Raw genomic sequence first — 12,600 nt, 5'->3', positions numbered from 1 at the left:
TGTTAGACTTGGTGAAATAATTCAAAGATGAGACACTTGAAATCTAATTTTTGTTTATCTCTAACAGAAGTTGAATTTGTGTTTAGTTTTGCTGCAATGAGAATAATTATCTGAGACAACATATGTTGGCATAATAAAAGTAAATATGGGGTAAAAATAATTTCTCAGAAATACTGATTAGAATCAGATTATGCATTGTTAACTCAGTTTTATTCTTCTCCATCTTATACCTCAAAAACATTAATGAAGTCATTTATGTTAGTAGCCTACATTCTTTTTAGAAAAGATTGCTCATGTACTTTTTCTGAGATGCAGTATCTCTGCTCTTGATGAGGGCAAACCCAGATCAATAGCTTTGAAATACATAAGCTGGAGTATTAGCAGAGTATAGATGTTTTTAATTAACTTTGTGTTTACATGTGCCAAGATAGAGTGAAAATTATATTAAATCCTTTTTATGCTCTCTTTTGGCAGCAAACTGTTTATTAAGGAAAAATTACTTCTGTAATTTATCAGATTGCAGCTGTCTTTACTGAAGAAAAATTAGACATATTTTCTGGAGTTATTTTTACTTTTGTAAGTGGATTTTAACAAGTACACCCACCCATTCTAGCTTAAACACATGTATAAAAAACCCAAGAATATAAACACGTTAAACTGCTCAAATATAGAAAAAGCTTATTTAAATTAATTCTTTTCAGAGTGAGTGAGTTTCATTATACAACTGGTAAAAATATTGTATTGTTACAACTTTATAAAATTTAAAATTGTACCATTTATTGTTATCAGTGCATACTTCCAGCGATTGTTAATTGAAAGATATCATAATCAGGCTACCACATGCCCAAGGAAGTCTCAAAAATTTTTAAAGCTAAATATAAGGATTATTCCATGCTCATCATATGCATCTTTCATTTTTACTGTAAATCCTACTTTAACTGAGCTATATTTAGTTCTAGTTCTGAAAAAGGGATCACTTGAGAAAATCCATATATATACAGGCCTAATTTTTAGGCAAGATAACTGCCTTAGATTCTCCAACACTTTTTTTCCTCTCTCTACTAAATGTAGGCTTGATACCACCAAGCACATCACAGATAAACCTTAAAGAAGCGAGCAGAACTCTTATAAATTTTAAAAGGACATGAAATAAAATAAACCAGAGAAAATTGTGCAACTTGTATTAACAAACATGGATTCAATACCTCATTTTCATTACAACTGGTTTTACACTTCAATATTATTGAAGAACTCTGGACTCCACAATATTTTGTTAAGGTACTAAGATACCTGCCTGCTGCTCAAAGTTTACTTTGCAATGACAGTTCATATCTATAGAAACCAGTAAGAAAACATCACATTGTCTTCACACTTATAATCTAAATCTGTGTGAAATGGCCTGGGGATGACGCAGCTAAGATAGAAGGCTGGGAACTGCAATATAAAACAATGTCAGAAAAAGAATGTTTGCACAGTAATCTGGTGTCATCTCATCTCTTTCCTATCCAGACAGCAATCATCAAGGTAAGTCTTGAGAAATACTGCTCTGAAAGACTGACAACCTAATCCAAAACAAAACAAAAGAGAGAGAAAAGAAAAAGATGGAGAGGTAACTACAATGCAAGAAAAGTAGAGAGACACAGGGAAATTTAACTCTTGCAATACTGTGAATATAATATTTATTGTTAACATTCCCTGGAGAAAAATGTGGAGTCTGGGTCTCTCAATTACCAAGCCTGGGTAATCTCATTTTCTCTTTGGTTTAATGCAGCCTTTTTGTTCTATAGGAGTAAAACAACTCCAACAATAAAGATTATGAAGCCAAGCATGTAACACATTCTTCTGGGAAGAGGACATGTGGGTATCCAGCTCTCCTTTAAATCATGCATTTCACTTATATCTCAAGATTCACTGACATTTAAGATTTTACATTTCACTTACACATGAGACTCACTTATATTTCATGTAAGTCTCCAGAAATATTGTCCTCTTTAGTATGAGGTAAAAGGCAGGAATGGGACCAGTTACTCAACCATCATCTTTTGCCTATTTTATCTTCCTGTTGGCATGGAAAACTACTGTACCACCTCTATCATCAAGAAAAAAAAAATTAAAAAAAGTTAAATTGTGTGAGGGGCGACAGCTCTGGCTGGCGTATATGATGATCTACCATATTATCCCTACCTTCCTCTGCTCATAGTAGTAAGTCTGGCCTTCAGGCATTTCCTCTCCTGATTTCTTTCCAGCTCCCCAGAAGGAAGAATTTGGCTAAACCCAGTCCCCTCATTTCACTATTCATTTGGTAAAATTTAATTTTGCATATGCTCCCCAGAATGCCTCATGCTATATTTTGTAACGTTATTCATGCTGTGGGCTTATATATTGCATCATTAGGTTCACTCTAGCTGGGAATACGTCCTGTCTGGACTTTGGTGTGGGATAAATGCCAAATAACTTGATAGCAATACAACACAGGCAGTTCTTAATATGTCCTTCAGAAGAAATGTAATGATATTGGCAGCAAAAATAAGGTGAAAAAGTGCTGATATTATTCAGTGCTGGAGAAGATATTTAATGTCGTCTTCAGCTATTATGCCATCAGTAAATGTAGTAAACCTGAAGCTATGTATGTTTCCTGTTCTAACCTTTTAAACTACCCCAGGACTGACACAAGTGAAATACACAGGACACCATTTTAATGGGAAACTCTCTGTTTCCATGTAATAAATAAATTAAATACAAAATGTGACAGAAGATGCTGGTTTCCCTTCCAAAAGCTACAAATAGGTAGGTAGAATTTGGAGACAGAAGCTGAAGACAGAACCCCAAGTATTATTTCCTACAGTTGCTCTGAATGATAGTCTTGATTTTTTCCCCCCATGATTGTTGCAGTTGTAAGTTAAAGGTATATTAATCAGGATATAGGTAATATGAACCTACCTTCAGTCTATATAAAGCATACTGAACCAGATAAATTAACAACAGTATGTACATATTATTTTAACATTGTAATGATGTAGGCAGGAAAAACATACAAGCATTTTACCTAAGCATGTGAGCAATTTTATCACCGAAAGGGCAAAGATAGACAGATGTAGCTGCACATAGAAGGCATCCAAGTAGTGAAAAAAAGGTAAACAAAGAAAAGCACAAGGAACTGCAGATAGGTCAGGCATCCTTCTGAATACACAAGGGTAAGTTGCAAGAAAAAAAACAAAGGTATGTAATACCAGGAAAGCAGGACACCTTCTTTTCTTGGAGTGGGGAAAATAGCTTAAAATCATCAGCCATAAAGAAGGTAAAAGAGACAAAAAGAAGATCAGCCTATTGCCATTTGGCTTCTTTTATCAAAGAGTTCCTGTATCTGCCCACATTAAACAAGATTATTAGGAGCTAGCACGGACTGCAGCCATCATCTCCAGGTATTATGTACATTCACAGCTTAACTAGCACATGACTGTTCAAGAGTAACAGTTTTGTACATGAAATGATGGTGCTTATCATTATGTAGTATTTAAGCAGCAGCACAAAATGTGCCATTAGCAAATTCAGTAAAGTTCTCTTTTACAGTTAGATATTGGCCTGATTTGTCAGTCTTCCAAACAGTGCCAACACAACAATCTCTAATGCTGTAAATTATAATTACAGACATATTTTCAGCACTAATGCTGTATTTGGAAGACAATCTAAACATCTAAATTAAGAATTTGAAAGTAAATAGGATTTGGTTGAAGGTGTATTATCATAAAGTCATTTTGATGTGCTTATACTTATCTCCTAAACTGTATTTCAAGAACAAAACACATACATATATTGAAAAATATTATTACTCACTGTTATAAGTGATGTTAAATCCACGTCCTGACATTGAATGGTCAGCTTGAAATTCCAGACGTAGAATATGACCATTACTGGTAAGATGGGAAGGAACTTCAGCACCAGTAAATGTTCCTATTATGGGGGAATCTGGAGAGTCACCATCTTTAACTGCAAGGAAGTCAAACTGAGATTCCAAGTCAAAGTCATTAAAAGAGAGGTGGATTCGACTCCCAGGGTCTGAAATTATTGTCCAAATGCAGTTCAAATTATTCCCATATCCTTCTGGATAATCAGGTGAAAGGACTGTTCCCATTGGTGCAGTAAAATTGGAAAGACAAGGAACTGCCAAAAAAAGAGAGAAGGAAATTAGATAATAGAATAAAACATTTCAATAATGAGTTGATTTACTAGTAAGTTTTTGCAAGGGCTCCTTAAACTTGCTGATTAGCTCAACTGAATAATTCAGTATTTGTAATGATCAGTGAAAGAAGACAGAAGGTTTGTTTTTTTTATCTTCTTATTTCCTTCCCCTTAATAAATACCTCCCAAGTGGAGCCCCCAGGTAATAAAGAAGATCTTTGTTGCATTGGAAGCCCACAGCAGTCCTTAGAATTTACCCCTGTTCAACAATCCTTAATCACTTGGCAGCACTTATTTTTTCCTTTAAGGAAGTGTTTAGATGAGCAGACCTCTCACTGTGCACATTGCAGAGGCAGAAAGTCAATAGTGTCCTTATCATTTGTTGTTCACAGAGAAGCACAAGAAATTAACTAGCCTCAAAGAGACAACAGAGTTGTTTTGTTCTTATCAGGATAATATTTTATATTCACCCATTTCAGTTAACCCATATTAATTGAGTTGCAGGGATGAATGCAACTGTTTGCACTCTGAATAGATTTGATTTGTATTCTTTTATTGGAAATGTTAAAGGAGATGTTGCCACGAGTACATAACACAACACTGGTTTTACTTATGCTGTATAATGTAACAGGAAGAGAGCTATAAATCTCTATAATCACTTAAGTGCTAAAAGATATTCATATATAATAAATGGGGAAAAACAAATAATTTAAAACCTTGATTATAGTTCAGCAACTTCTAATCTAAGGAAATATATTAACTTATAAGGGTAGCTATAAAAAGTGTATAATATATAATAAAATCTACAGAATCCTACCAAAACCCAAATAATAAAACATTATATCAAATCACATAAAGACAACTACTTTAATAGTTGCTAGTAAAAGAAATAATATTTTAGCTATTCTAGAACCTGTTTGGGGCATAATCATTAGGCAAACCCACCACTGAACAGAAGTCATCCTGTCAGTGGAATTAATTCCATTGTGTTAACTCTGCAATCAATTACATGGCTGATTACATACAAGGAAAAAAATTATCATAATGTTATGCTTTAAAATAATAATAAAAAATATTTGGTACATACAAATACAGATTGGTATGTTTGCAGACCACTGGTTGTTTTCTTGGCAAATGATAGATTTCTCTCCAATTAATTCAAATCCAAACTGACACTCAAACCTTAAAACATCACGGTTAGAAAATCCGTCCCCTTCTCTGATACCATACATTGGTGTTCCAGGATCCCCACAGCTTTCCTTTTCAATTTCTGTTGAAATAAATAAGGAATTTATTTCCAGAAGAATAACATAAACTCCCTGTGGGTATATGCTCGTATCTAGAAAATAACTATACATTATTGTAAGCAAATGAAAATCACACAACAATAGTTGCTGAAACACACCACTGAGTCTGATTCTATACTTCAGCTTCTTAAGGAGGAAATTCTGTGTAAGAATCTTAGAAAAATCAGAGCCCTTTGTGTTAAGAGAGTACTTGGAATTAAAATGATATGAGGAAAATTATTCCTACTTAATATATTTTGTAAAACTTTAGGCAAAAATAATGTTAATCAAAATATCATTTATACTATGTGAGTACTTAAAACTAGCAACAGAGACCAGCATCCCACTGTGTAAACACCATCAATTTTCCTATACAGTGTAAACTGATGAACCAATGACATGGCAGAAAAAGGGAGTAGTGACACAAAATAATTCCCTGAAGTCAAGAGGAGGCTATATGTAAATATATACAAGTGTATACACACACATTATCTACACACATGCAAAAATAAGTTCTTTATTCTCACACAGCATTTTACCTCAGCAGACTAACGGAAGGTATCTGAATTATTCTCTTTTATTTCTACAATTGTTACAGCTATGATACTCTCTCAAATTACATACTGTCCTCAGCTTTCACTGGTAGTTATAAGCATGGAAGGATACTCTGAAAAGCATTTCAAGTCCATATGCATTCCACAAGTTCACAGGGCAATTCAAGCTGGAATCATAGAAAGGTTTGTGTTGAAAGAAACCTTTGAGATCATGTAGTTCATGCCCCTGCCATGGGCAGAGACACCTTCCACTGGATCAGGTTGCTCAAAGCCTCATCCAATCTGGTCTTGAACACCTCCAGGGATGGGGCATCTCCTGACTTGCTGGTCATGTTTCTTTTGATGCATTCCATTTGATGCATTGCCAGCTCAAATTCAGTTTTTAATCCACCATTACCCTCAAGTCCTTTTTTGCAGGGCTGTTCTCAATTGACCCTTCGCTCAGCCTGTACCCATGTTTGTCCTCCACTGAGGATCAGTCTATGTTCCTGTTAACCCAGCTCAGGATGCTTTCGACCTTCTCTGCTGCCAAGGCATGCTATTGGTTTACGTACAGCTTGGGATCTATCAGGGCACCAAAGCCCATTTTTGGAGAGCTATTCCCCAGTCTTTATTATGTGCAGGAATCAAACATTCCCAGATGCAGGACTTAGAACTTGTCCTGGTTGAATTTTGTAGAGCTCCTGTAGGCCCATTCCTATGGCCTCTATAGGTCTCTCTGGATAGCAGCACTGTTCTTGAGCATGTTTGACTGTTTCTCCTAATCTGATGTCATCTACAAACCTGGTAAGAGTGCACTTCATAGCCCCTTCACAGCCGATGACAAGTGGAATATATCCCAGTGCAGGCTCCTGTAGCACTTTTCTTGCTGGTGGCCTCCACTACAATGTGGTCCACTAATCACTAAACTATCATCCAACCTTTGTTTTATAGGGTTGGGGTTTTTTTGTTTGTTTGGTTTGGGTTTTTTCTTTGGCCTTTTTTTATTTTTGATATTTTTCTTTTTTTCACCCATCGTGTTTTCTCCTACAGTATTCTTACATCCAAGTCAGAACATTACATTCGTATGTCCAACTCTGGACTAGTGGACAGAGCGAGAAGCCTTTATAATGTTGAGGTAGGAAATATCTACTGCTCTGCCCTTGTCCAGCAACCTAATGATTTACTACAAAAAGACAATCAGCTTGGTCAGATGTGATTTACCCTTGATGAATTCATGCTAACTGTCTCAAATCACTTTCTTTACATGTCAAGAAATAGCTTCCTAGAGGACTTGATCCGCGATTTCCCCCAGGAGTTGAGATAGAGTTCAGCCTATAGTTGCACAGGTCAAGCTTTTGACTTTTTCTGTAGATCATGAAAATTTTTCAGCTGACAAACTGCCACAGATGGTAGTAAGTGGCCTTGCAGGGAGATTCACCCACTCTCTCAGAACCCATCTATGCAGTCTGTTATGTCTTAGAAATTGTAAAGAAAATGTTTTATTCAAAATGTGAAATTTAGGAATCTACAATCTACAAATAACAGAAATGCAGTACTAAGGTGATGGAAATTCAAAGTATTTTTACTTTATGCATCCCAACTATCACAATTTTTTTCATGAGAGATCCTAACTATAAAAAGGAAAGAAATCTTAAAATAAAATTAATTTGTCACTTGTAATAATAATAGCAGCAAATAGTCTTAAAAGACAGTTTGACATTTTCTCTTTAAAGGTCTTGCTGCCACCTTTTTTTTTTTTCTTTGCACATTTGGTAGTTTGTCCATGAGTAAATAAAACAAATGAACACCGAGTGTTCTGATTTTAAGTCAAAATTTTTTTCTAATGTCATATTGCCAGAAGAATACATGTCATTTCTCAAAGCTTTCAGCTCTGAATACAACCAAAATATGAGAAAAACGCAAATGAAGAACATTCCATTGATTAAAATTAAAAAGGAAATTAAAAAGAGCTGAAAATTCTTTTAAAAAAGGCTATATAAAATTTGAAAAGCTTTATTACTCTGTCTGATTAAAGAAAAATAAAATCTAATAATATAAAACCATATAACAAAAAGCAAAATAAACAGCAGCATTTCTTTTTCCTTAATTTGTATTTGGTCAAACAATTCTAGGAAAAGAAGAATATAATTCATAATTTAAACAAACATAAAAATCGAGTTCAAACTCTGCCCAGAGCACAGATCTCCAATAGAAGTTAAAGCTGTTCTGAAGAAATAATGTAAGATATCCCAAAGAAGACACAAAATCACTCCTCTTATCTTTCATATTGATGAGACTATTAAAGTCAAACCTATAGAACTATTCATTTTTTTAACTACTGAAAAAATACAAAATGTCCCGGTAATTTAATATTATTCTAAATGCCTCAGACATTTCAGAATTCATTTGGGAAAACAAATATATTCTATAAACTGGCTCTCCTACAGGTGACTACATCAAATAGCTGAATAGTTTTCTCATAGAATATAGGCTAGGCAGTACTTGGAGTCGTACCTACTTATATTTATTTACCATCATTTGGGGCTACTAATGAGCTTGATGATCTTGTCTTCTGTCAGACATCCCTGTCAGAAAGACCTAAAGTAACTTATTCTGCATTCAAAAATTTCTTAGACAGCTTATAACTGTTTATTTGGGAAAAAAAAAGTTAGTTGGAAAAAAAACCCAAAAACCCACTATTTTCCTGCTTACTATAATCTGAGATTACATTCATAGGTTTATATTCTATTTACTTTAATAAACAGAATTAAGTTGAACAAGATGTTATGTGAATGACAGTTTTAAATGAAATAAACCATCCCTAAATCCCATTCACAACCATTTACATTTATAGCATCGCCTTCCTTTATTATTTTAATCTCTTCTCCATGTCTTGCTTATATGACTTTTATACTCTCTGTAAATTTCATTTTAGAATCAGTTCATTCTGAATTTGAAACATAATGTTCTTGTCAGTATTTAGTTCTCCTTAGGAGCAGAAATTATAATTATTTATTTGGGTTTAAGTGCAAATAGATTTTAGATTTACTGAGGGAACGTCAACAAACTTCCTTTGAAACAGACGAGAAAAAAATACTACTTACTGGGCTTTTGTCACATAATCACATTTTAAATAACATAACTTTAGGAAAGATCACTATTTTCTATTTGAAATAACTAAGTGGGGCAAATTATATTTACATTCACTTTTTTTTTTAATGCTAGCTCTGCCACTTTTCCTTCAGCTTCGCAGCGTTGTATATTTCTTTCAATGCTTAAGAAGTTAGGTATAGAGCTTGACAAAATTTCATTTCTTGATAAACTGGCACTAGTCCCTCATTGTGATTCATTCCCTTGTAATAAATATAAATTATTTGATAGTTGTTCAAGATTAGCAGAAGAAACAGTAAGTTTTCAAACAGCTCAATTCGTAATGCTATAACTAAAACTTTTAAAAAATAACGTTGAATTGGAAACTTTAGGCACCAAATGGTGAAAAGAAATAAAATGTAACCTCCCAGTTTTGTGTATTTAACTGAAGGGCTCCATAGATTTCCAGTCAATGATGGACTGAAGAGAGCGCCCAAAGATCCAGTAGCTAGCAATATAAAGATAGTAAGAAAGGAACGTTTCTTTCTGTTTTCTACTCTGTCTTTGTGAAGGACAGGCACATTCTGAAAGTGACTAAATAAGCTTCAGGGAAAAGAAATGATCACTACACAAATGCATTTTGACAGACTCACACTAGAGTTAGGGCTTGAAAAGGTAACTTATCTATCTTTCCCTCCTGTAAATCAAGGGAAAATAAAATATAAAAATGTGATTCTCATAAGGGAAAACAATTTTGGAAAAAAAAGAAGAGATTGCTTGTGCACTTTTTTTTTTTTGTTTTACTGACCGTATCAAAGGAAACAGGGCAGACAACTAGATTTGTTTTGTCAATAATAAAATCACACTTGACTTTATTACATGCTGTTTTTTGCAACAAGTATACTGGATTAACTAAATACTAGTAGGCAAAAAAGAAGTTTATTATGTAATTCAAAAGGAATTAAGCTAGCTGTTTGATATTTGAATTTGCTATGTCAAAAAACTACAAAGTTTCACCATCCTATACTGACACACTGAGGAAAAATCTATGTAATCCCAGTTTTAAACACTAGGTTATGCACAATTTATAGATATATAATTGAATACATGTTATATATCTGATTTGATTGTGAAATTCCCACACCAGTGTTCCCACTGCAGGACTTGCTTATTCAAAGAGCTAGGAAAAAATGCCATTATATCTTTGTGAAACTTTTGTTTACAAATCATAAAGGACTAGCAATAGTATAAACACCTATTCTATCTTGGACATTAAAACTTACATCATAAGGAGAAAAAAAGGACTCAAAAAGCAACAAGCAGTATAATAAAAATGAATAACTTATGAATCAAGACCACAAATTTCTTAGTGTTAATTAGGATGATAAATAATACAAGCAATTAGTAAACAGTCATTGGACAGTTTCAGTGAGATCTTAGACCACGCTTAGCAGCTTACATAGAAAAAGATTGGAGGTCTGGTCACATATATGTGTAATAGGGTTTAGGTATTGCTATGATCAGTAAAAAAAAGCAGAATGCTGTAGCAGACAATACCCTTTCCTAAGTATTATGTTTATATGTATTTTCAAATAAAAGAAAATAGGTTTCGTCTATTAACTGTTACTGTTAAAGCATGAGTGTTTTTATAAACAAAGGATGGAGGTTCATTTCCAAAAGAACAAAGAGCCCAGTGTTATGTGGTTTTCAGTTACATTTTAAAGGTTATGAATACCATTGCTCCATTCAAACTCTAAGAATTTTATCTATACATTCCATCTCCTGAGAATTCCCAATATATAAAAGATTTTCTACCTTAACTTTCTACTCTTACCCTGAACAACTGGTGTGATTTATTTAGCCTCAATTCTGATCACAAAGGGTTTTATATTTGTGTTAGGGCTTTGTTTTATTTTGTTTGTGTGCTTATTTTGCTAAAAGGCAAGAATGATGTGCTCTTACACATGGTCTGGCTATTTTTCTAGCAAACATCAAGTGTGACAAGGAATGAAACCTTCATTGATTTCAAACACAAATGGGCTGGAACAGTGTCTGTATCAAAACTATGAGAAGGTGCTCTCCATAGGACCTGCCTGACTGCCCCAGGTGAGACCCATCAGAGTGTGTCGCAGCACATTCTTTGTGTTCCTGGGTTCTCTAACAGAAGAAACAGGTATGCAAGGGCAGGAAAGGAGAGGAGGGTGATTTATGCATTCAGTCAGATCTTGTCCCAGTATGAATTCACAAGATATTCAGTGCACAATGTGTTACACACAACACCCATCTAAGGGTATAGGGTAAGTCAGTGAAAATCTAGGTGGGGTGTGGAAAAATCAATAAGAGAAGCAGCTGTTCCTTCCCTGCTATGCAAGGGATGGTAACCTTCCTTCCTCACTCTTGCTGAATTGTCAGATTACTTCTCATTTCCTGATCACATAAAGTTACAAGCCAAAGTGTGAGCACTGCACAAAGAAAAAACAGCATAATTAATTGTTGGAAGGTAATGGCAGTAAGGTCATTTATGGGAAAGTCAATTGAAGTTCCTCTGAGAATGCAGTGAGAAAACATTGGCAGCCACCAGTGAAAGTAATATTTTATGTATATCACAAATGCCCAACATTTCTATTATTAGAAATAGTTACAACCATTCTCCATGACAACAGATTTGTCAGAGGGACAGTAGTTAAATCTGACTGATTTTTATTGTATAATTTATCTATTTTTTTTTACTATAAGCATGAAATTCTTCATAGTTATGTTCTAATATATATTGTAGGTACTTACAGATTTTATGTACATACGTATTTCCTTCTTTTCCTATTCAGTGTTATGTTCTGTCTTTTAAAGTTGAGTTATTTACTAGTCAGCTAGCAATAAGCTTATCCAGCTAATGAATGAGTCCTGTGGGACTTTACATAACTGCAGCTCCAATAAAATAAGTTACTCTCTTAATTTAAGTTTAGAAAATGAACTACCCTGTAAAACTCTATGAACACAAACAGTTTAATAGCACCATGGGACTCCTCATTTGTGGAAATGTTCACAACAGGTGGGGTTCAAGTACATGAATTTTGGAGGAAAAGGTAGTTGCACATAGAAATCAAAATAACACAACACTGGACAAAAAAAAGTAAATGGAAATGCTCAAATATCCTTAGCTTCACTAGTATCTGCTTAGTCTTTATGGAGTTGCCTTTAGAATTCAATTCAGGATGATATTTTTTCTGCAACTCTTTAAAATTAAAAGACATGAGTCTTTAGGACAATTTAAAGTTCTGGTAGTATAATGTATTTTTCTAAGTTTTAACTCTCTTTTCTGCAATGTTTTACCACGTATTACCTTGCTGTCGTCTCCCATTATTCATTTTGTTTAAAAACTATTTAGAATGCTCAAAAGTCCACTTGTTAAACAGCTGGGGCATTGTCTAATTTCATCCAAAACCATAAAGAGAAATATTTAAATTTTAAGAGGAAGAAATTGTAGTCTGTGTATTGAGGTTTACCAGCAT

At 34.1% G+C, this 12,600-nt stretch overlaps 1 protein-coding gene across 3 annotated transcripts in view; it reads right to left on the bottom strand.

The window, feature by feature from the left end:
* The window catches only part of CSMD3 (CUB and Sushi multiple domains 3), a 610,540-nt gene that overhangs the window by 259,904 nt on the left and 338,036 nt on the right, over positions 1-12,600 (bottom strand). For all 3 annotated transcript variants that reach the window (XM_054060149.1, XM_054060147.1, XM_054060148.1), the window contains 2 exons: positions 5,267-5,449; positions 3,835-4,161 (listed from right to left, as the gene is read on the bottom strand). In XM_054060149.1, the coding sequence (XP_053916124.1) occupies positions 3,835-4,161; positions 5,267-5,449 (510 nt within the window). The remainder of the gene's footprint in view (positions 1-3,834; positions 4,162-5,266; positions 5,450-12,600) is intronic.

Source organism: Cuculus canorus, chromosome 2 (assembly GCF_017976375.1).
Source record: "Cuculus canorus isolate bCucCan1 chromosome 2, bCucCan1.pri, whole genome shotgun sequence".
Classification (NCBI taxonomy): domain Eukaryota; kingdom Metazoa; phylum Chordata; class Aves; order Cuculiformes; family Cuculidae; genus Cuculus; species Cuculus canorus.
The sequence above is the reverse complement of the archived record's forward strand: the minus strand, read 5'-3'. Positions and strand labels throughout refer to the sequence as shown.